The sequence below is a fragment of the Synchiropus splendidus genome, chromosome 13 (genome assembly GCF_027744825.2).
Source record: "Synchiropus splendidus isolate RoL2022-P1 chromosome 13, RoL_Sspl_1.0, whole genome shotgun sequence".
NCBI lineage: Eukaryota > Metazoa > Chordata > Actinopteri > Syngnathiformes > Callionymidae > Synchiropus > Synchiropus splendidus.
In genome coordinates this window covers 8,381,787-8,406,457 of record NC_071346.1, presented here as the reverse complement: position 1 = coordinate 8,406,457, position 24,671 = coordinate 8,381,787, and the positions used below count along the sequence as shown (strand labels likewise).

Below are 24,671 nucleotides of genomic sequence, written 5' to 3'. Positions count from 1 at the left end.
GAATATGACGTGTCTTTACCGCGACACACACACACACGCATATATATATATATATATTAAAGATGAAAGATTAATATTATTAGTTTTGTTATTGACCTGTTTAAATGTTGGTAGATTTACGTATCATTTTATTTCAACTAATTTTTAAAAAATATATATATATCCATTGTAATTGAATATTAGTAAAGGACTAATATAAAAGTGTTTTACTTATTCATAGTCCGATGGCCTTCAGTGTAATTTAGAATCTTAACACCAGGTATAGGCCAAGCATTAAATCACATGCCGACTGTGGTACATGAGAACAAGTTATCCAGCATCAGGGTCCCGACACACTTGACCTCTGTGGCATCATAAAAGGCGGAGTAGTTAGGCCGATTCACAGGGCCCCTGCGTTCCATTAGTTTTCTACATCAATGATTGTACAAGGATGGAGTCAGGTTTTCAAAATAGAAAAGGAAATGAGGGCAGCATCTTCCTCCTAAGAAGGTGAGTGAGGAAGGAACGGGATCCCCTACTGACGTCATGGACACTGACCATATTATCTTATGGACTCATGGTTCAACCTGCCATTGTTGTTTTTTCAACTTGGAAATAGATGTGTAAATGATAATTTCATACTATTAATTACAGTTAAAATAGAAATTACCCTTTCATTGCTATTATTATTGATTATTACATCATTATTACCGTGACAATTACATTTGACTGTAGGATGTGGCCCCGGCTCATTTCTTGTGGTGGGCCTCATCAAGTTCTGTGGGTTGTGTAGCAATATATACAAGTGTGTTACATAGGGGCCCATTGTTATATCTGTCCATGGGGCCCAAAAGTCCTGGCTGCGCCCCTGCAGCACTTGAGCAGCAGTCTAGCAATCCCTCCTAAACCCTCTGGCGTGTGTGTGTGCGTGCGTGTGTTGGGGGGCAGGGATGGTTGTTAAGAAAGCCCAGAACATTATGAACACAAGTATTGTGTTATGTTAACTGGCCTGGAGCCTCATGGGAGCGGAGTGACGGCGTGTCCGTGAGCATGTTCTCTGGATAACAAGGACATCAGTTTCTGCCGTGCATCCACTCACAATAGTATCCCTGACTATCCAGACTCCCATGGCCAAGGACACGCTTGTGTGTGTGTGTGTGTGTGTGTGTGTGTGTGTGTGTGTGTGTGTGTGTTGGTGACAACAAGGTGACATGTTGGAGCCACATTAATGCTGCTAATCTGTCCAGATGATAATCTCTCCTTCAGTTTGTGCAGTGGTCACTCAGTTCTGAAAATGACCCCCTCTGGAGCCTGTGAAAACACAGTGATGTTTCCAGTGTTCTGTGAGAGAGCAGCAGTGTGTGTGTGTGAGTGCGAGGGTGGGGGTCTCCTCTTTGACAAACCATGCTGTTAAAGATATAATAGCAGCATAATCACCGCCCCGGGGCCCCATTCTTCAGGATAATGGGCTGCTTATTCATTGGGGATGGTTTATGTTTCCACTCAGCTTTTTTATTTTTCAGATTAGGCTGCGCTTTTATTTCTGCTGCTTTCATCTGCAGATATTAACACATTGTAGGGCTTTTAATTTAACCTCCTTTATATCCCTCCAGGGTGTTGATTCTCCCGCTCTCCTTGCTGCTTTCGCCGCTCACAATCGCAGTTAATTGAAATAAAACGACCATAAATCTGATGGTGCGGCACTTAACATCGTGTTGAGCTTCACCACTGTTTCATTGCCATGGCGTCTCGGAGTTGCTGTGAAATGCTCAGCAACAGCTTTTGGGTTGAGGTAGATGTTCATCCTGTAATATGGAAAGCAAATTTTCAGCAGCCTTCCTCCTTTTCAATGCCATTTTCTGCTTGATCTGTTCTTATAAAATTCAATCCTTCCATTTTTCGTACCGGATCCCAGAGGCAGAGTCAAAGGAGAAAATCCTAAACCACCCTCTACCGAGAAGCAGTAACCTATAGGTGTTCCCAGGTCATCCAGGAGCTGTCATGTTTCCTGGGTTGGCCCCGGGGCCTCCTCAAACTTGGACGTATCCATAGCACGTTACTCAAGAAGGGGCACGTTACCAGAGAACAACCAATGCTCTACACAGAGTCTCTCCCGGATGCCAGACAAATATAGGTAGTCAGAGTCGTAAATCATACTGACAACTAAAACTTCTTGTTATGATTTTTGAGGTTGTTTTAGACATTTATACTATGGACTTCTGCCTGGCTGTTGTCAGTTGTTTTTGACTAGACTTTTGAAATTATTATAAATATAAATTATTTAATTGAGGCATGGTTGTAGGAGTTTTCAAAGAGTTGCTATATATATATATATATATATATATATATATATGTGTGTGTGTGTGTGTATATTATATCATTAAAAAATGGAATTATTTATGGCTTATTTTATTAATTTTAATTCTTTTAGTTGTCAATTTTTATTTTATTTTATTTTATTTTTATCATTGAATAGTTTCCTGACTGTATGCTATCGATTTTGGGTTTTTTTTCTTCTCATGATGACCATTTTTGTGCATTGAAGAGTTTTCTCCTCTTGCGCATGAAGTTTTCTCGTGTTTCCAATAGTAACTAGCTTTCACTTCCTGTCAGTTACTATCAAATATATTACAATTTAAAGACAATAAATGAATTCCTTGTTCGTAAACGCAAACTTGACAGGCAGAGAATACTTCTACAACACACAGAAAAATACTGAGTATCGAATAGAAGCTTTTAAAGATAAGTAGTAGCATAATAGATCAAAAGGGTGAAGATGGAAGTCATTTTTTCACACTAGTTTGATGTACATTAACAGGATTGTGTCAAATACATCAAAAAGACGTGAAGTGATTTCTCAGGCAATGTTTTTATTTATTATTTACACCAACACTGGTTCAAGTCTACATGGGTTGAGGATAAGGAGTCTCTTCCTCCTCCTCACGTCTATCTACCACTGCAGTTCCACAGAGACAAATCACACACTCTCTCTCTGTGTTAAATACAACATTTGCAGTTTTCCACGTTTAGTTCCCGCCATAGAAAACACATTGAAACTATCAACACATAAACATGTGGGGTGGTGGGGGTGGGGAAGTACAATCTTACAACATAATCTTTACACCAGGATTAGATAGACATTTGTGTATTTTACATATTAAAACAATGTGCATTTCTCCCTTTCGGAGGGTCAGAACAGACGGCTGATTCATCGTCTCAAGTGCCAAGTGCCGTCTGAGGGAGGCGCGGTGAAAAGCGGCGTGATATTTGGGAGCGTTTGAGTTGATGAGTGTTAAACGATATGGTCATAATTGCGTTCGCCCCTGCTCCCCCTGCTTGCGGCCAAATGTAATTAAACGCTGTGCGACTTGACTGGCTTCATTATGGAGGCGGCGTCTGTAAAAAGCAGCTATTAAACTAATACATGGCTACTCTTCAGCTGTGCAGTAGTCGGAGACCTTCCTCCCGAGTGCTGCTTTTTTTCATATATATTCAATAAAGCAGGAGAAGGTTCCAGTCAACCAAAATTTGGGGGAGGTGAAAGGGATTTAAATATTTTTTTTGTTTTCTTGCTCACCAGAACAGTGGAATTTAGTTATTCTGTGGACTGAAAAGTACATAGTCAACTACTTATGTTTGACTCTGACTTATTATATGTCGAAGCTTGTGTCTCAGTCTCTGTTTGTTTTTGTTTTTTTGCATCAGCTGAGGTGGGACTCAGCAGGCTGGTGCATGCTGGGGTGCGTCCTGTGTTAGTCCTCAGTTGGACATGGTGTCCAGTCCCAGTGAGGCGGCGTGCTGCTTGGCCCTCATCCGCAGGTTCTCAATGCTGGTGGTCTTGCTGCTGTGGCTGCTGAGTCCGCCCGCCGCCGAGGCCTGCAGAAGCGGGTTGTTCCACACCTGCTGGGCGTGGTGGGACAGGGACTGATAGTAGGACTGGCAGGGCAGCGAGCCCAGAGGGGCAGGGGGTATGTTCACGTTCATCCCGAGGTATGGGAGTGAGGACGGAGCGCCGAGGTCAAAGGGCGGGTAGTGCACCAGGTTGTTGGTGGCAGCCATGTGCTGACGGAACTGCTCCTGCAGGCGGAACAGGCTGAGAGGGGAGGAGGAGTAGGAGTGGCCCTGAGAGAGGGGGCCACTGCTCGCCAGGCCGGAGGAGGTGGAGGAGGATGGGGTCACCGATGGAGAGACCAGGGGAGAATCTGTGCGGGGCGAAACTTTGAATTAGTCTTTGGAGGAGCGCGGAGACAAAAGTCTGTATGAAAAATGGATCATAAATATTGATTTTTATCACATACATCATGACATTATTACATATATCTTCAGTTCATGAAGACCCAAGACTGAAGTCAAGTCCTACCTGGTTTAGGGCTCAGTCTTTTGCAGCTCGGAGACACATCCCCGGGCGTCGCCGCTCTCTCACTTTGGTTCTCCTCCCTCGGAGGTTTACTCTCTTCCTCTTTATCCGTGGCATTGTCCTCAGTCGCCGACTCGCTGCCGGAGTTTTCAGCCGACGTCACGTTCAGCTCCATGTCTATGGGCACAGCACGAACCAGGGTGTTGTCTGCGTCAGGGGCCGAAGACGATGATGGAGGCAGCTGAGCCTCAGGGAGGACGGTGGTTGAAGGGGAGGACTCCTCCTTCTCTGGTTCTCCTTCGCCGGACGCCTCCTTCTGCTTCTGCAGCTGCTCCTTCTGCAGGCTGCGCTGCTTCTTGCGGAATTTGGCTCGGCGGTTCTTGAACCAAACCTGGTGGGAAAAGATGAGTTTTGAAAATGAATTTGCTTACAACACAATCTATCATACTCTGAAGATGTCAGGTGCTCATCACAACCATAAAACTTGTGTAGTACTTTATTAAGTACCTCTTAGTGTATGACTGTTTTCAGGCAACTTAAATACTGTGAATGTGATTCTCATTCTATTTTATTGTGACCATTTTATGGTGACTTGTCAGAACTGTTTTTTCTGTTTTTGTTTTTAACTATTAACCATAAACTCAGGAAAGGAAAAATCTGCCCCCTTCAGAAATAAGAAATGAATGGCTTTATGTGCAACACATATTTCTTGGATTATAATAATTCGATCATGTGACTTAAATTGAATTTTAATGCAGCAAATATTCATATTCAAAGTGCACCTATTGCACCTGTTTATTTGAAAAATATTTATTTAGTATAGTTTTAAATTGATAACTATTGTACTTGGAAATGTGTTACGATTATTCTGAAAATATTAGTAGTCGCTCGGCGGGAAAAACTCAGTGGTGTATATTTTCACTGGTAATTGAATTCAAATATTCCATGTCTGTTTTTAACTTAGGTTTGAAGATATGTTTTTCAATTCAAACCTAGGCCCCAGGTGTCAGATTATTAGGCCAGTTCTTGGAGTGGGTGCTGACCTGAACTCGGGCCTCGGGCAGGTTGGTGCACATCGCCAGCCGCTCCCGCATCACCACGTCCGGGTAGTGCGTCTTCTGGAAGGTCTTTTCCAGCGCCTCCAGCTGCTGCGCCGTGAAGGCGGTGCGACTGCGCCGCTGCTTGCGGTGCTGCGAGCCGTAGCGAGCCTCCAGGATGATGTCTGGACATGCCAGGCCGTTTGGAAAGCAAAAAACACGCTTCGTTTAAGTCAAAGTCGAAACAACGCCAGTTTGAGAAACGACGTGCATGCGCGTGCATTCAATACCAGCGAGTCTCTCTGCCAGCGTGAGCGCGTGCACCGAGGGCCGGTAATCGGGGGCGTGCTGCGCCTGTTGCGCCGCCTGCTGGTGGAGGTTGTACATGGCGCTCAGCGAGTTCATGGCGTGGAGAGAGTAGCCGTTCACCCCGTAGTGCTGCATGTCGACGGGTCTGCGCCTGACGTCGGAGAGAAACACTTGATATGAACATATTTACCAAAAAAAAAAAAAAGAAAATCAATTATTCCAGCGCTGCGAAACAAATGACGGCGCGCGGCTTCACACGCTCAAGGGCCGATTGATTTGAATGAGCGCAAGCGTGTTATCCATTAACATCCAATTATCCCTCTGTCCATGCTATTAATTATACAAAAGACTCGTAATTGAGGTAATTATCACTCAGGGCCCATAATGAACCGTGACGGCGCCTTTATTCATGAGTGTGGTCCCGCAGAGGCCCGCGCGCCTCCCGGGACTCTGACGCGTCAAACGTTACTGGCGAGTTCAAGTGGATTTGAAAGCGTTGTTTTCCGGTTATGTTTTTCTACTTTTTTTGCCATATTGAAGACTGTCTACTGTACAATTGCAAGCGACGTTAAAATAATAATAAATAAGAGGATATCTATGTCTTTATTTTGTGGTGCAAATAATGTAAAAATATAATTAAGTAAAATTAACTGGAAAAACATCCTTCACCTTATAAGGTAACTATTAAGCATGCAATAATTTAACGACCATAACACCGACATCTAATTTCTGAAAATTGAGAATTTAACTGTATTTTGTCGAAAAATAGAGTCACAGGAATTTATTTCCGCTCGTCAAAAATTGGTAGCTATATTTTCCTGTTGTTATAATCTCAAGATCAGTCAGGAAAGCTGCATGTGTTAAGTGTTAATAATAGAGCGATGTTAGGGTCCTCACAGGTGCAGACGAGGTGTGTGTCCGCAGTGCTCTGCAGCGGCTGATGGATGTGATCAGAGGGCAGTGGGGAATAGTTTAATTCGCCGGGACAGAAGGTGCTTCGCTAAACATTTACTTTACTCCCTCAAGTATTTGAGTTGAATGGCTCCCCCCCCCCCCCCCTGCCCGTCTCCCCCCTCTCCATCCTCTCTGGCGGCCTCTTATCCCATCGCCCCAAGGCAACGTTTTGGCTGAGATGTATGGCTTCTCTGCGGGTGAAAATATGCATGTTGATCCCCATTTGGCACTTCGTCTAATGGAAGTGCAAATAGGTTTCGACTGCGAGGCCCTCCATTTATCATCACCGCTGACATGGACAGACGCACAGCGGCTCTGCGGTGGGCCGCGGTCGCCGGGTGCGCATGCGCGCTACTGCGCTCCAGGTTATCCGTCACCGCGTCAAGCAGCCAAAAAACGCATAGCGATTATGTTTTTAATCGTTTGATTCCGCAACTAGATAAAGTTCATGTTTTGAAAATGACGTCACACACGTGAGCAATTGAGAATAACTTTAGTTTTATGTGTCTTAACGAAATTTCACTTTCAGATTAGTACGATTCATCACTCTAATTCATGTTAACGTTTTAATTACGGTGCACGTCTATATTTATAGTTAACTCTCAGTAGTCATGTTGGAAAATGCGAGTACAACAAGTTTATTTCAGTACCCAGTAGAAAACCATCCAATTTTCTGTATTCTATTTGTATTGAGATGAACATCTGTACTCTTCTTCCCGTATCAAATCGAGCACAATGGCGCATCATGTGTGCGCACGTCAGCCACCGATTGACATTCATGTGTGCTGCGGGCACTTGGACTCCCAGCCTTTCTACCATTATCAAAGCGTCATTATGTAAATTGGCATGTACAGTGCAACACTCTTATCCGGCGCAATGAGGAAAAATGTTATTTGATAACAACCCTGAGGGCGCGTGCGGCGACCCGACAGTGTGTCGGGGTCAGAGGCCGAGGACCGGCTCATCTCTGGATTGTTATTAATGAATAATGATCTTATTTATATATTCAGTTTAGAGTTTGAGTCTTTTTTAATAAATAAAAAATAAATAAATACACAATTTGAACTTAAAATGTTTTGGTCAGCTTTTATTTTTATATTGCATTTTTGTTTATTTAGATCAATATTTGTATGTGTCGATGTATTGCGTATATTTTCTGACGTATGAAATTATTCATCTTCAGGCAAAACGATATAATTTATTAGCAGCGTCTTATATTTAATTCTGGGTTGCCATTTAATTTGATACTACTTCAAACGGCGTTTAATAATGTAGCAAACAAGCGCTTTTTAACTTTTTGTTTTTTAATTCTTTCTTATGATCCTAAAACGTCTGAAGATGATGGAAAAGTTAAAATGCAGACGGCTATGACATTAAAAAATGCAGTGTTTTGCAAGATCATTTAATTGTATTCTTTTAGTTTCTACAAATAACAAAATAGTATGTAAACGTTACTGTCCTGTTATGCCTATTATTTAAAATATGGTTTTACAACGTCAGTATATTTAATTAAAAATATTAAACTAAGACAAATCTGAGAATAGAAGGCTGTGAAAAAAAATTGTCTTTAAGTGGTTTGCGGGTGTTTTGTTTCATGGTGAAAAATACAGTACATTTTTTAAAGATTATCGACGCGACGTGGACGGCAAACTTTACATTGGTATTTTAAAAAAATGTAAGATAATGCCCAACAAGCCAGCCATTGTTGTGAACGTGTACGATTCTCGAGCACTAGTTGTAACGTATTTGAACAGATGTGCAGAAGTTTTACCTCCTTCGGGACGGTCGCTGTCACTCGGTCCGCGCGCTGCGCCGATAAGCTCCGAAACTTCTCCGGAACGCTCTTCGTCAACTCTCGTTTCTAGCGCGTCTGTCCAAATTCGACTCGGTTCTGCCACTTGCCCCTTCGGTTCTGCCACCAGGACACCGGTTCCGTCTCTGACTCCCGTGGAGGTCAAGCTTCCGCAGCGCTCGCGCTCCACCTGCCAGCTGCCGTCTGCGCTTCCCGCCGCAGCCTAGAGGAGGGATTATAAGGAGGGCGAGGAGGGGCTCTCACCGGCCTCCTATTGGCTCCTGGGGACGTCAATCAAAAATAAACGCTACGTGGAGTTCAGGATTTATTATCCAAAAACATCTATTAACCGTTCGATTTGTTGTAATTCTCTAACCCCCCCCAAAACAGCCTTTTATTTAGTACTTTAATAGGTATATATTTTAAGTAAATGAAAGATCGACTTTACTGTATATTCAACTGTATAGTGAAGCCATCAAGTTGATATAGTTTCTCTTTTTTTTCATGATATTTGAATGTATTTGCGTATCGTCATGAAAGAATCGGCAAATAAATGCGTGGTGTTGTTGCCTTCACTGTCGGCCGGGGAGGATTTGGGACGGGATAGGGGAAGACAAGACGCCATCTCAGCCTCCAAAAACCCCTGTCTTAAAATGACTGCGGGTAAGAGGATTATGGCAATAATGCCCTTCTCTTCTTGAAGGGTTTTTAGAGAAGATTTCTTCTCCCAGAGCAAAACCGTTTAGGTGAGGAATTAAGGGCAGCGCAAAGTAGCCTTTTAATGTAAAGCTTGCATATTTTGGCTGGGAGGTGCTTTGGGAAAGTGTTTGGCCGGTGTGGAAATCCATAAAAAAAAATCGGACGTTGTCTTGGGAGTGAGGGAAAAAATGTGCATATTTAGCGTGTTGTGTGTGTATGTTGAACTGTGATGTCAGAAAAATGACGCTGTCAGATTAATAGACGCTACATTATTTTCTTTAAATATTGAAATATAGACGTAAATATTAGTGAGGCACAAGCAAAAACATTATTAAATTTGGTGCTAATTAAATTTATTTTACATTTTATCTTATTAACTATTTATTTTTTCTTATAGAGAATATCTTTTGGGTTTTTTTTTTTTAACCTTTCTATAGGTTGTTTTTTTAACTGTGGTAGGTGTTAATTTGTTTATCCACTTTGGTGTGGCAATGTTGAAGTTTCCCACCTGAGTCACAAACAAAGGATAATCTAGGCTTAAATTAAGTGCTTAATGAATCTGGTTAAATTAACAATTGAGTTCTCTTCTTCCTCTTATTCTGTCCAGTTAAATATATTTAAATGATCACAATTAGGAGTCACATAAAATGTATACGTCATTTTAACTACACTCTAGACACCAACAGAAAAGCATGTATTTCATGTGCCATTGTCAGTGAAACTTGTGTGTGTCTCAGTGCAGCTCTCAGTGGCTCCTATCGCTGGGTTCTCTGCGAGGTCTGAGAAAAAAAGAGGATTAACTTGTGAACCAATGGAAATAAGAACTTAAACGGGAGGTAAATCTGGCCACTGTCTCTTTGTGAGGACCGTCTCTAAAGCAATTAAAGCGAGAAAGAGTTTTCTTCTGCGCCTCTCCACCCAAAGCTCCTTAGAGCGACTAGAGCTGTCCAGCGTATCCGAGGGGCTTAGACCCCAAAAAGCTGCTCCCCTTACCCCTCTGCACCCGCAGCGGGATATTTAGTGGGTGAACAATGACCTTTAAGTGGAAGGTAAAGCATCACCCATTATTTCTTGGTGATCAGGAAATAATTGAAATTAAACTGTGAGTACTTATGATGCAGATGCTATTTCTGACCACTAATAGCTAATGAATACTCTTAATGATGTTTCCGCAACTTCATGAATACATTAGCGCTGAAATCCAGCACGTCTCGGCCTCACTGGCACCATTCAAGGGTATTCCAGCATCTGTTCATCCCACGGCAATTAATCATTTTGATGTGTAGTTTAAAATCGACTACTTGCTGGAGACCTTTTTTTTTTTTTTTTGACAAGAATAACAAAGCAATTTGCCAGGAGCCACCTCGGACACGTTATTAGCAGCGCCGGCGCCAAAACCCTCTCTCTCCTATTTATTTATTTAAATGGCTGTGTTAGATAAATGAATGGAAAGAGACTGCGGCGGTTTTATTGCCAGCACCACGCCTCTGAATCCTTCCCAAATCCCTTTTTATTGGTGACAAGATCTCAAGATCTCTTCGGCAAATCCCCCATCAGAAAGTTTTCAACCTGTCAGTTTCCTCTGAAAGCTGTATAATTCCCTGACTCTTTCTCTCCGTCCACTCCTTCTCTTTTTCCTCTTGCCCTCTTTTCTTCCTAGTCTCAGTTCCTCTGTCTCACTTCTTTTCCTCTTTCTCTCTCTGGCCCGGATCCCTCTGCACAAGGGGCCCCATTGTATAGTCCTAATCCAGAGGCAACACAGCTTTAGGGACATGCAGGGATAAAAGGCCCATCAAGCCCACAACTTTATGGGGGCAAATCTCTCCCTAATCCTTCGCTTTATCTAAACAAAAGCCCCTCTGCCTTAATCCACCTATGTGTTGGAAAAAAAAGAAGGAAAACTGGAGAGAGTGACAGAGAGGGAGAAAGAAAAGGAGAACAAGAGGAAAAGTCTCACACTTGAAGATTGAACTGAGGTTTTCCAGCGAATCCTGCTCACCTTTCTGAGGGCTACCTATTGGACGCAAAAACTGAAGTTTATTAAACATTCAAGAAAGTTAAAAAATATATCTATATTATTGCACAATTTATATATATATAAATCACCCTTTCTGCTGAATATATCTTTATAGATTCTAATGTGTAGCATATTAGCGTTACTGATGCTGTGTCCATGAAATAACAATATTGTTAAAGAAGTGTTGCGATGAATATGGATGTTAAATCACCAAGTATGTATTCCTTTCATCCCTAAAATATTATGTCAGTGCAGTCCTCCAAATGTCAAGAAGATTGAGCAAATTATTCATTTCCAATTATGTTTTTAGTGCTGTAAAATCTGAAGTAATTCAATTGGACAAAAGTTGTATTATATAGTATTATGAAGAGGTGTGGCGCGTTGGTTCACCTTTTTTTTCCGCATATAATGGTTGTGATTCAGATTAAATATCCATTAGACTTTATGAAACTTGCAATGTCTGATCAGGCAGCAATTGTTGCAGCTGCTGCAGTGCATTATGAGAATTATACTCACATTTCGATGAGTTTTGTGGCACTCCATTTGGGGAAAAGGCACTGGAGCCACGTTTTATATTGAAGCATTTGGCGGAATAATTCAGTGGCAATACAGCCCACACGTCTTCAAATCCAGATTTTATAGGTATAATATGCCACATGGTATTAAATGGGATCAAGAGTCTCATTCCTTTGTTTGTTCTTGTCGGAGTAGCTTAACGGAAAGGTTTAGCTGAAGTTCACCCACACTCCTTATTACAGTAATAAGTCTGCGAGGTGAAGTCTTAGCAGAGATGACAATGCTAAAGCTCCACAGCAGCGCTGGAATCTCCTCACTCCCTCTGAAACATCTGTCTTCACCGCCAAAAATCCCTCTGTATCTTCTCACTGCGGACGGTTCCACGATAATCCCAACAGTTTTAGCTCTACTGCTGCGTTGGAGCTCAGCGACGGATGGTGGTTTTCGGTCATAAATTCTGGCTAGAAACGACAGGCTTCTGACTGTAGCAGTAATAAACTTTTATTGACTTTTAATTTGAGCTGCTTTCGTCATTGATCTCTTCATTAGCGCCGTCGATGGCTGTCTCCTCCTCCGCCGCGTTCTCCTCTAATAGAGCTCACCGAGCTAATGAAGCAGGTAGTTGGGACTGTTCAGTCGATTAAGACCATCCAATTCAGCGCAGGTCAGAGATGACGCGCTGAGAACTCGCCGCCCAAACTACTGCTCCTCTCCAGAGTTGAGAGGAGGCTTCAGCCTGGATTTGAGGAATTTTCCCCCCGGTGGTATCACTGGTAATACGTGAACCATTAAAGGGCTGATCAGCAGTTGGCTGAAGGCGTCTGTGTTTGTGCCACGCAGGGATTACACCTGGCCTCAGGATGGGGGAAACGTTTCCCAAAGAGGCAAGACGCTACACTGCCTGCATGCATTCCTTCACAATAAAGTATAAATCCCCTTCTTCACAGCGTATTACAGGAATGAACATAAGGGATTGGGTCATTGTTGCCCTATAATCTGGATTTAAACTCCTTGTTTTACAAATTCTCTTCCTTAAAAAAGCTAATTCTTTTGTGGAAATCTTTTTTTCTCTTTCTCTCTTCATCCTGTATTAACCTCATCAGTCTGCTTTTTCCATTTCTCCCATCTGCATTCCAGTGAACTTCTCATTGCCAACGCTAGAAGACACATTATATGCTATCATTTCCCCAATATCTTGCATGTGTCCTTGCCCGCCAAAGCTGAGGGTAATATCCGATCCTGCTCTGGAAGTGTTTCACGGCACTTTTTTCTGTTGGTTGAGCAGGCAGCCGGCATGAAATGATCCCTGAAAGAGATGTCGAAGCTGTCATCCCGCATGGCGTCTTCAACCTCTCCGTCTTTACCGAGCCGTGTCGACAGATCACATGTGACATGTCATCACAAGTCTTCACATGGATGAAGCCATTAGACGCTCCTTCGACAAGGACAGCGCCACACTGCTTCTTATTGTTTGCGTTTTGCTGAGTGGTCATTTCGACTGTTTAGCTAGACATGTTTGATAATACTAAACATGTGCACAGCAGCGACAGAATAAGTATGTGTTACCATCATATTACCTTGCTTAAAACCCCCTTTTTACAGCAACAAATAAAGTTACCGCCAAGTGAAATAGTTTGAGGGTCTACTGCTTGAGGAGCAAGGTCCAAGGGTTTGGCAGCAGCCCAATTTTTGAGGGATCCAATAGTGAAAATTCCATTGATGAATGACATTGTGAGTGACTGCGGTATGGTTAGTTAGGGTTCTGATGGCATCTGATCAGGATGGTGTCACCAAGACTGCCAACAATCGGCCCCCAAATAAGGCTGGTCTCATGCACTCACGCCACACTTGCTATTCCTCATGCATTTCTAGTCGAGTTTATTTTTAAATTCAAGCCATTCGAAACAGCGCAGTTGGTGCAGCATGTTGCTCCCTCCAGCCATAGTGTTCTCAGAAGCTGGCAGCTCTGGGTGAATGTTGGAGTTTGTGACCACCTGTGGCACCTTATAACTACCATTGCAAGAGCACAGCAATAGGATTTCAGTGAGTACAGCTGGTTCCCTGTTGTATGCAAAGGGTCAGCACAAGTGTAGGATGCCTTCTCTCCCTTCCCTCTTTCAGACTCCATTGACCTCATGCTAACAGGCAATGCTGTGACCAGATAGCAATCGGAACAAGCAACGGCATCCCATTGCGACCGTACAGTACATTGTCAGCACCGTTCATAAAGTAATACTTCACGTCTTTATCTTAAATTCCTTCAGCAGGCCACACTGTCAGTTAGAATGACGCTTTTATAATGAAGCTGGACTCAGGGTCGCGCTTGATGTCAATGCATTTCATTGTTGCTGCTGTTTATCACAGTAATCTTCGTTTTCTTTCGGCTTCTCCCTTCAGGGGTCACCACAGTGGATCATCTTCCTCCATCTCACCCTGTTCTGCCCCTTCTCTCAAACCTACAAACCTCATGTCCTCAATAAATTTCCTCCATAAATCTCCTCTTTGGCCTTCCTCTCTACCTTCTGCCTGGCAGTTCCAACCTCAGAATCTCTCCTCCATCCGAACCATCTCAACTTAGCCTCTCAGACTTTGTCTCCTAAACACCTGACATGTGCTGTCCCTCTGATATACTGCTTCCTGATCCTATCATCATCCTGCTCCTGCTGCTACCTCCAGCTCTGCCTCCTGTCTTTTCCTCAGTGCTACTGTTTCCAAACCATACAACATTGCTGGCCTGACCACCCATTTGGACACCTTCCCGTTCATCTTTGCTGACACCTTTTTGTCACACATCACACCTGACCCTTTTCTCCAACTGTTCCATCCTGCCTGCACCCTCTTCTTCACCTCTTTCTCACTCTCTCCATCGCCCTGGATAGTTACCACAATGGTTTTATAAATAACCACTGAATCTTGAACCAAGCTCTCGCGTCCAGCAGGATCTCCTGCTGTCCTGAGTAGTCCAGACTCCACCATCTACCACTTCCACTGTCTCAGTCAATAGATTTCAGTACATTTTTTTCTGCTCCTGTGTATGATAATCTTCTGTAATCTATTCTCTTTGTTTTAATCACATATGTTCACTCATTATCTGGAGGAATTCTTATATACACGGTTAGAATTGGATCCGATCCGTGAAACTCCATGGCACAATTGTATTGAAAGAGCATGAACTCTACTGCGAGCAATGGTGAGGAAATGTATTGGCCATGCTGCTACTCTCACAGTTCAGCTCTTCCTGTATAAAAACCTGGTGATGGATAAATGGAAAATTGATTTTATAATCAATTTTTTTCTGTCTGTCTGTGAGTAAAATAACTCAATTAAACAATTAAATGTTATATGTATCTTGAAAATAAGACAAAGAACTGATGGTTCAATTTTGGGGTGTTCAAAATGACAGAACCATCTATATCCGCATCATGTTCTCTGGTGGAGAGCGCTGTCGGCTTTAGCCTATTGCGATCAACAACATTTCAAATGCTGAAAAAAACTTATTGAAGCATATAGGTGGCATAAATGTAGAGCAATAGTCAGGTGAATAAATCATATTATGATGGAAATTAGGGACTTTTTAGAGGTCTCCAAGTGCTTTTCAGATTTTTCTCTAGTTTTTTTACATACATACAGAGACTGCAGCTGCTAATCTATGCTACATTTTTCAAACCTCACAGGAGCCTAGTTTCTGCATGTTTTCCACACTAGCGGTCAGGTCATCCAGGCAGCAGGTCAGTTTCAGCTCTCTGTCTACTGCTGGCCTTTTCACTTGATCTCCCACTTGTTTTTAAGTGTCCCGTCCCTTGTTTGAGTGAGTGAGGCCCCTTCTCACCCTCCTCCTGCTCCTCCTCTCTTTTTGCTCTCCTCATCGCCCCTGAAAGGAACCTCGCTGGGCCCAACTGTCTGTATAACAGACTGGGCAGGGCCGTCTCAGTGGGGGACGCTACTAGCTGGGTTTGTTTACATTTGGCTCTGCAGCGAGCACATTAGCCGGCCTCTTTCTCTGCAGGAAAATCTCCTCCTGCGAGAGAAATTTATGGCGTATTTGCTTTCTCCATGTTGTACACAAGCACGTGGCAGCACTGCGGGAGAAGGAGGTGGAGCTATTAAACGCTAATAGATATGTTTGTTTACCTATTTGTCCTTGACATGATCAATTGATCGGCGGCTAATTCACCGCCACATGGGCTCATTACATTTCCATTTAAATTGCAAATGGATTTCTCTGAGTTCTCGTCTTCAGTTTCGCAGCTGGTGTGTGTCGTTTTGTTTACAAGTCTGCAATCGAGACAAGTAATGGAAGTTAAATAGTTATTCTTTCTGCATTGGTGTTGATAGACTGGTCACAGTCAACAGCAGTGCAGTTCCTGGATGTTGAACTCCTCTGGTTGTCTGTTGCTAGTGACATTACACTCTTCATATTTGTGCAGTCAGACTAACTTGCCACATATTTGACTTTGTTCAACCTGAAAGCACCTGCGTTGGGCAGTTTTGGACAGATGTGTGAGCGTCTTTGGAGCTGTGGACATCAATGGATGATCAAAACAAAGTTGCGATGAAGACACAGAATGCCCTTTGCAAATCTGCCACAAATATTATTGACGGTGGTACAATACTGTCAAGGTGATCTTCAGACGTGGCATGTTCACCAGGGCCAGTGCTCAGTCTTCATGAGCATCCTGAACCTGAGGCCACGTCCTTAGACGATCAAGTGAGTCCTCAGCGAATTGCAACTTAAGCAAGCTCTGATGATACGTTTCTATTCCAGAGTGGAATGGCCATAAGGCCATAGGGTTGTCTTCCAATTTTTGAATAATGCTCCATTGAAATCGTCTCCTTTATCTGATGCTATCTCAGCGATCTGTGGAGTGCCATGAACTGACCTCATTTTAAAGTGAAAATGACAATACACTGTGTGCATTCCTCTCACCGTGCCAGGTCTGACAAGCCCCTGGCTACAAGGAAAACATTCTGTAATAGCTCCCCATGATTTTTTTTATCAAACAACTTTTTTCTTTGATTCAAGAAGAGGTCACAGTGGGCTGAATGGTGATGACTCCTCACCTCTGTCAGATTCCACCATGATCCCCACCAACCCACATTTTTCACCACCAACACACACACAGCGCTCCGATCAATGGTCATAAATTTGATCTGTGACAAGTCTGACGCTTTCACCCACGAGGGCTCTTGGTCACAGTTTTTGTTGACCACTCCTCGCTCAACATCAACACTTCTCTCTCTCTCTCTTTCACTTCCTTCCCCTGTCACACTTGTCAAGAACCTCATTGACCTCTAACCTCGCCCCACTTGGCACCGTTATTGATTTTTTTCCTGCGACCCTCTCAATCTGGGATGAAGAGGGGTGAGTGTGGGGGAATTAGGCTTCATAGTCAGGTATAAGGCAGCGGATGCTGAGGATGAACGGGTCGATCGATGCTAGCTGAGGGCTGAGCTTGCAGTCGCAGAAACAACAGTCAGCCATGGAGAAAATCAAAAAGGCTGCAGGCCAGTCGCGCGAGCCGAACAAAAAGAAGGTCTTTTTTCCTCAGTTATTGATGTTTTTTCCAACACAACTCATTCACATTGTATCCAATAAGGAAACAGTGTTTATGAAGAAGCTACTGATAACTCATTCAGCTTGTGCTGAAGATGGCAGCCACAGTGTTTTGATTGTAAATAGGGTTTTCAGTGTTTCATACATGAGAATATTGCACTAATGCAGCTGCTCTTTCTATTTATATTTTCACTTAACCATTCACAACTTACCTTTGTTTATATACCCCCCCTTTTTCGAATGTTACACAGACATGTTCTGCGTGTTTTTAACAGCAAAAGACAAAAAAGCCATATATATATATATATATATATATATATATATATATATATATGTATATGTATATATATATATATATATATATATATATATGTATATATATATATATGTATATATAGGATGTTTCTTTTGTATAGTTTATAGTAGCAATTAAAGTTTACTTCCAGCAACCAAGTAAATATACTTTATACTTGAGAACTGTGCTTGAGTTTCATTTAAACTCATATTTTTCTCATGTCCATTGGTTGCCATTATCATCCAAAAAAATACCATAAAAACGTGCTAATGTTTCATTAATATAATTCCGCTTTTATTTGATTTTTTGAGTCAAGTTCCTCCTACATTCCCAACAAGCGTCACCTCAGTCAAGCCAAATCTTTGTACGTGCAGTTACTACATCTCCGTTGTCACTCTTTCCCTCCTCTTTCATTCATTGCACATCACCTGTCTCAGAATTTTACTCACATTCTTTGGGAAGTAAAACAAATGTGAGCATGATATAACTCTAACCCCTAACCTTAACTCTATGTCGCAAATGGCATCATGAACCAGAAGTCCTTCACAGTGTGTTTTGTTCATGTCTGTGTGTCAATGAAGTTGTGTAAAATTATAGGGAAAAAAACACTGATGCTTCCAGTACAGCTGCGAAGTGAATGATACAGGATGGTGGTCACTAGGACCTAAAAAAACGATGAACTAGTACTTTGGAAGTGGAAGTAAAATGACAAAAGGATAATGGTGTCTTTTACTGTCCCAGTGGTTTGATCCTCTATATCGATCTGATGAAATCTAAACATCTAATGTAAAGAACACAGTAAGTCATCTGCAGACGTGCTGTGCCCATATTTCCGGTGCTACCGTGTGCGTTCTGTCTCCCAGGAAAAAAACGCTTTTAAGGCAACCATTTCTGCTTCTTAGAGGAGGCTTGCAATAATCCACTGCCGCTCCTCCACTTCTGCACCGCCACCTCCTTATGGATCAGGTGAGAGATTTCACAGCAGTGTTCGGAGGTGACACACTGAAACATAATCTTTTTTTTTTTCCCTTATTTAATTTCCCACCATCCTCTCAGCTGATTCTGCCTCTGCCACATGAGACGCAGCTGAGAGACTGATTTGGCTTCTGTAATCTGTTCTTGCCCCCCATTTGAAGAAACCTCTAAATCATAAGGAGATTATTTCATTGGTAATTGATTGAGTGGCTCCTCACCACAGACCAAGATACTTCAAAGTGTGTGAATTAAGACTTGGGACGGGTCGGCTGAGGCAGGAAGGCTGCGGAGGCGATGTGCCTCGTGAGGCCGAGGTCGAGCAGCTGAGCCTCTTTGGCTGGCAAATAGGAGCCTAGTCTGATCCTGTGATGGAGCTAATTGGCTAAAGGAAAGAAGTGTCGGTGACAGCGGCGCTTAGACCAGGCCCCGCAGCCTCTTCAGGCTGATTTCCAGGCTACAAAACTGCTCAGGAACGACGGAGGAAGTTTGGAAAGTTTAGACAGAATTGGACTTATAAGTCAAGTTGAGTTTCAACCCCTCTGAGTCGCGAGGGAAACAGTATTTTACGGAAGAGCTTGACCTCTGATGCACACGTATCAAGGAGTGTGATGTTCTCTTGGCAGGTCTTGAGGGCATCTGCTAGAGGTGCCACCTTTTATTCCTCCATCCTTTTGCCTTCTTCCCAGTCTGGTATGTATCTCTGTCTTTCATGTGCCTGGTTCTCTGAAGGTTTCTGCCTCATAGAGAGGGCGTTACCATTGAGACTTGTCTTTCATGCCATGATTCTGAGGAAACATCCTGGTTCAAGCCCAAATCCTTCTTTTTGAATGTCAAAAATTGCTTAAGTCGGAGAAACAACAACTGTCAGTTGGCCTGAGGAGCTGGAATGTGTTGGCCACTGAGGGAAAGATCAAATAATGAAACAAAGACGTCTAGCAAACCTCCAGAATACATGTATGCTCCCAATGTCCCTCACTGTCAGGTGGAATCTCTGGAGAGGACACCTAAGAAGTTGAGGTTTTACATCATCATAGTAGATCAGCCAACACAGAGGCCAGATTTCCTGGCTGATCAGTGATCTATCGCTCTTAAAAAACGCCTCAAGACGCACTAGTTCCGTCTCCCGGTGTCGTGGTGAGACCCGCTCCCCTGAAGGATTTGCGCTGAGAAAACACAGGTTTGCTATTTTCTAATGGAAATGTATGTGAGTCTTTAGCTAAATGCTGGCTCCAAAAGTGACCCATCTTCTAAACCTGAGGACCGAATCCTTCCATATCGCCTCCCAATGCTTGGTTCTTCCACACGGATCCACGTTTGAACTGCATCCTCCAGTCGTCACGGCCGTCACGACAAATCCGTTCTCTCTGGCGACAATCAGAGTTCTATTGATGAGTATTATCCAGATGCTCCTGCCAAGCAGAGGCGCAGATCCCACATGATCGCCCACCCCGGGTCTTGAAAGAGCTCATTTTTTTTTACCTGCACTCCTCCATCTCCGCCTAATTTCCTCTTTTTTTACCTCTCAGTTTCTCATCTTTTTGTTCCGCCGTGTCACCCATTCCTCTCTATCAGTCCTGACCCAATGCTGATCTTAATCCTCTTACCTCACGGCTCCATTACCCACTTCAGCCATTTTTGCATATACGCCAAAGACAGAGGGGCTCCCCCTTTCTTCCCCCTGCCCCCCCCGATCCTGCCAAGTATAGAATCTCGAGCCGTTGCTTTTTTTTTTCTCCAATTGTCGATGATTCAATCAGATGAGGCGGGTTTTAAATCTGATGGGGCAATTTTATGGAGGCTTTGGGCTAAAATATTCAAACCTTCCCTTTACGTGGTCCCTTCCTCCAAATGAAAAAAAAAAGGCGTAAGTCAGTTCCCAGGCGGGTGTGGCCGAGCGGCGGGATTAGCTCCTGTTTTGTGTTGTTTTTAATCCCTAAATTCTGTTCAAGTCCTGCTCGCAGCTTCGAGGAAAATGCTAATGTGCTGCATGCGTGTTTTGGCGCCGTAATTTAGCATCTTAGCTCTAATAATATGAGTCGTCCTTCGGCCGTATTTATGCACAACATGTTCTGGAATTACATGCTCGGTAATTCATCATGGTAGAGTTTGAAAGTATTCATGGTTTTCTCCTTTCTCTTTCCTCCATAATTTACAGTGTCTCCCTCTCAGGGGGGAGATTAACCCCTAATCCCCTGACAGCCCATGGTTAATTGATATGATTTAACTAGTACAAGGCCCTGGGTGGTTCAGCGTTGCGTTCCCTGTCCACCCAGAACCTCAGAGGCTCCTTTCTTTCCCCAAACGCTCTTTCCATCTCATTCCCAAGTGTCTAATACCCCTTTCCTTCCTCCATGTTTGCTCGGCTGCTCTCCCTTGGGTCTCCTTTCTTCCCTGATTCCCGGGGTCACCATTCAGCCTTGGCCTCTGGTACACAGTGAGCCATGTGGGCAGCTCAGCGTGTGACAAGCATATTTCAATGGTGCCTCTTCACGTACTGCGAGATAATCCCAGTGTTGCCTATGAGCAAATGGACCCGAGTAAACTTTGAATTGTTGCAAAAAAGGGTTTTGTTTTGTGTTTTTCCATTCAGAAAATCAAAGTTTTACTCAAATTTTTCTCAGAATGTTAATCATAAAAACAGATGAATACGGATTTTAATTTGTATCAAAACTACATCGGAGCTCTCAAGTGTTCTCCATTTCACAATACGTCTCCTGCACATCTCCGTCTCTCTGGTTGTCATTGTAGATTAGACCATTACTATGGGCATAGGCTAGCAACTCTTTGCTAGCCTGTTTGATTTAGCATCCCAGAGTGACACCGAAGTCTTGCATGTCGACACGTGAGGCTTTAAGTTGAGTCACGATTCACCTTCTGTCACATGTCCTGACCCCATGGGCAACACGTCTCGTAAAGGAAAGATGGCGGTAACAGCCATGGGGTTGTTTTTTGTCATTTTCACCAATGTGAGTAGATTGAAGGGCAACATTAATAAGAGCCATCCCATCCTAACCCCAACTACACCTTTTGAAACATCACACCGGGGGATAAACATTTCACTCCATTGAAACACTTCACATGAAACACTGAAAGCTAGGTGATGAAAAAACTGTAGGTTCCTGATGATTTGTCTTAACCTGCCCATGTACTTGCAAATGAAAAACGGCTGAAAGACTTTCTCTGTCAGTATCTGCGATAACATATCGCGCACAATATAACGGCAAAAACAACCTCCACGATGACAATTCTGCCTCTCACGATAAATTCGATAAACACTCGAGAACACTATAAGCTCTCCAGCTCCTCGGTGTGTGACAGCAGGCACCAGCGTGTGACAGTTGTGGCGAGTGAGGTCGACTCTGACTCTCTGGATCCTTGTTTATTTTATTAGATGGAGTGGTCCTCAGAGGTTCTCTGACGCGGCCGTCTGCCTTGGTTCACATCAACACATGCAGGTCTCCTGCTGCGCTGCCTCACGGCGAAACACTGTGGTGAAACTAGTAGGATATTGGTTGGACCTCTGCGCCGGTATTGGCGGCGGCGTCCTCTTCCGTGTCTCCACACTTAGTAAACATAAACAAATAATGATGTTGGCGACAAACTCCACGAATAGGTTTCATCATAAAACAATTGCAAGAGAGACTGTAGTGTCCAACATGTGGAATAGAATGAAAATTATCGTGACAATCCGGATCCCTAGTATCAACAAAGAGCCGTTACCATTGCCTCACAAATTCAGTGAAAAGGAGAGCAAATGATGCAGTACATATTCCAGGCCTGTGGGTGGTGTTGTACTCCTCTAGCAGCAAACAAGAAGGATTGTTGGGAGGAAAATCCCTTGACTGAAAAGACAGTGGAAGGAAAGAAAGGGACTTGTTATCGTGTCTAGTTGCTCAAGTTTAGGCACCAAAATAAGACCATGAATCAAGAAAGGAATTCACTCTTTATTTTCAGGTTCCATTCTTTAGCGCCCTCCTGATGGTAATCCTGTGAGACCCGACCAGTTTAGAGAACGATTCACCTTAGGTCAGGCATTCAGAAATGTAAACCACCGTCAGCTCAGTGGATTAACAACTCCACCATAACATAACAATCTGCAGCTTTTCGAGCATTTTCCCGAACTAATCCTGCGATTAGTCCAGGATCTCTGCACATCATAATCTTCCAATCTTGTTTGTCTCACAGCGAGATGATGCTGTAAAAATCCCATAAAAACAATGAGCTTGCCTAATGTGTATTTCACACTGATGTCTTGCTGTTTTTAAACGGGTTGTCACAGCGGGCTCCGCGTTAAACATTCGCCGAATCATTCTGAAAATCTCGCTGAGGGGCAGTGAATCGGGGATTTCCTCTGACACTGGTACGCATTCCTCATATACATCCTTCTGCCTCTAAACCTGTGCAGAGTGTGTTTACGCTATTATCAGCCCGGTGCTGAAATGTGGCACCCATACTTCAAATACGCAACAAGAACTTCCTTCTTCTTCATCTTTTCTGCCTTCAGCTTCTAGTTAGGTGCAAGAGTTTATCATTCATTCTTGGAGCTAAAAAGAACTTTCACTTCCTGGACTGACTGCTTTGTCAGCAGTGAGGAATTGAGTAGAACTGAAGGAAGCCCAAACAGACCCCCTGGAAATGGATGATGGCATCACTTTGACGTATTGTTGATGTGCAGTTGTCTTTCAAAACCTTCTCCATTTCTTGCTTGCCGAGGTGCAAGTGCGCTGTGATCTCTCTGTCTGTGCTGAGGGAACATGTCATCGGAGGGATAAAGCTGGAGCAGAAGGCCAGGCTCAGATTGTAGCGCTGTGTATCTGTGCTGACCCAGAATTTACCTTTTGGCTCCCCTCCATGTCTGCATCCACTCGTCTTTCTTCTCCACGCCGCTGATCCTCCTCAGTCGCTCTAAGTCGACCAGGTATTTCCACAGCAGCGTGTCAGTGTTAATATTTACTCTGATCTCAGTGCTGGACACTGGAGCTCATTACGCTGCGACTCACCGCCAACCGTGTCTGCCCTCGTGACCCTTGATGCAGTGTGGGAGTACAATACTTTTACATTTAAATATCTTCAATAAAAGACAGTGTTTCCTTTATCATTTTTATTAAAAGACAAATACCTATAAAATCTCAAAATAAGTGTTTGAAGTAATGCAAAATGTTTTCATAACTAACAGGTTACGAAAAATGACCAATTATATTCTCCTTTTCTTTGTTCACATAGCTTTCAATGAACTTAGCAAAGGTTTTTTGCGTCAGATCTCTGTTGCTGCTAAAACCCGCTAATGCTAATGTGAACTCCCTGGCTGCTATTCGCTTGTAATTAGAGAGATGTGCTAATATTGTTAGCATTTCACTATCTATCCCGAATTTAGCAAACTGTTTTTGTCCTTCATCACTGCTTCAACACTATAAGTTGAACTGGAAAAGGCAAAGCTAAAGAAAAAGCTATGGCTAGCAGTGATTAGCAAACTTCCTCTCACTGCAAAATTCAAACTGATGATGTAGCCATATTTGAGTTTCATTCTTTGAAACAGCTGTAAAAATTTGAAATAGCTAGATGTTTTTAACCAACAGCTAACTATGCAGCTAAAGAATATTTTTAGCGCATGCTTCTGATCATTTTCATTCTTTAGTCCAGCGTCCACCTCGTGTGCGGTGGCATGTGTGATGTCGGAGTGTTTATCTTTTCAAAGCGGGGTCTCCATGGAGCTGAGCGGTGCCGGTCGAACCCGCGGGTCACCGGGTCGTGAACCCTGGGTAAACTTCAAGCTACTGCCTCCCAGTAAGAGAGAGAGTAGGTCTGTCTGTTCAGCAGATCAGACGCAGCGTGAGGGCCACAACACCATCGTAAATAATACAACTGTGTATTTTAGTACATGCTGTTGAAAGTACTGACTGCGTAGTGGCATTAAAGGTATTTTTAGTGTGTGAGATTTCAATTGCTTAAATGACTGGATGAAACTATACACATATTTCAGCTCTCAATTTGCTTATTTTTTGTCAGTCCGCTTTCTTTCCCGCCATCTTGTCATACAGTATTCTTACTTTTTGTTCCCAATAAGTCTAGATGAATTCATTTTTTTCTTATTCTCACTATAATGTTCCTAGCCTCAGTGTTTTCAGACCTCCTCGCTGCCGACCATTGGACTTTTTAAGTGGCCCCTGGCAACAATTTGACAGCCGAT

General features: G+C 43.1%; 2 protein-coding genes across 3 annotated transcripts in view; one reads left to right on the top strand and one right to left on the bottom strand.

The window, feature by feature from the left end:
• nsun4 (NOP2/Sun RNA methyltransferase 4) overlaps positions 1–24,671 on the top strand; it is a 52,837-nt gene that overhangs the window by 7,117 nt on the left and 21,049 nt on the right. The gene's annotated exons all lie outside the window — the stretch shown is intronic.
• Positions 2,841–8,773, bottom strand: dmbx1a (diencephalon/mesencephalon homeobox 1a). Its single transcript, XM_053884378.1, has 5 exons — positions 8,408–8,773; positions 5,664–5,833; positions 5,380–5,558; positions 4,340–4,727; positions 2,841–4,181 (listed from the first exon to the last, which is right to left on the bottom strand). Exons 2-5 carry the CDS (start codon positions 5,815–5,817, stop codon positions 3,739–3,741), a joined length of 1,164 nt encoding a protein of 387 aa, XP_053740353.1. The 5' UTR covers positions 5,818–5,833; positions 8,408–8,773; the 3' UTR covers positions 2,841–3,738.

Coding starts and splice junctions, on each gene's coding strand:
- dmbx1a (XM_053884378.1), bottom strand. CDS start 5,817: ATGCAGCACTACGGGGTGAACGGCTACTCTCTCCACGCCATGAACTCG. Junction 5,559..5,663: donor GCTGGCAGAGAGACTCGCTG/GTATTGAATGCA, acceptor TGGCATGTCCAG/ACATCATCCTGGAGGCTCGC. Junction 4,728..5,379: donor TGCCCGAGGCCCGAGTTCAG/GTCAGCACCCAC, acceptor TTTTCCCACCAG/GTTTGGTTCAAGAACCGCCG.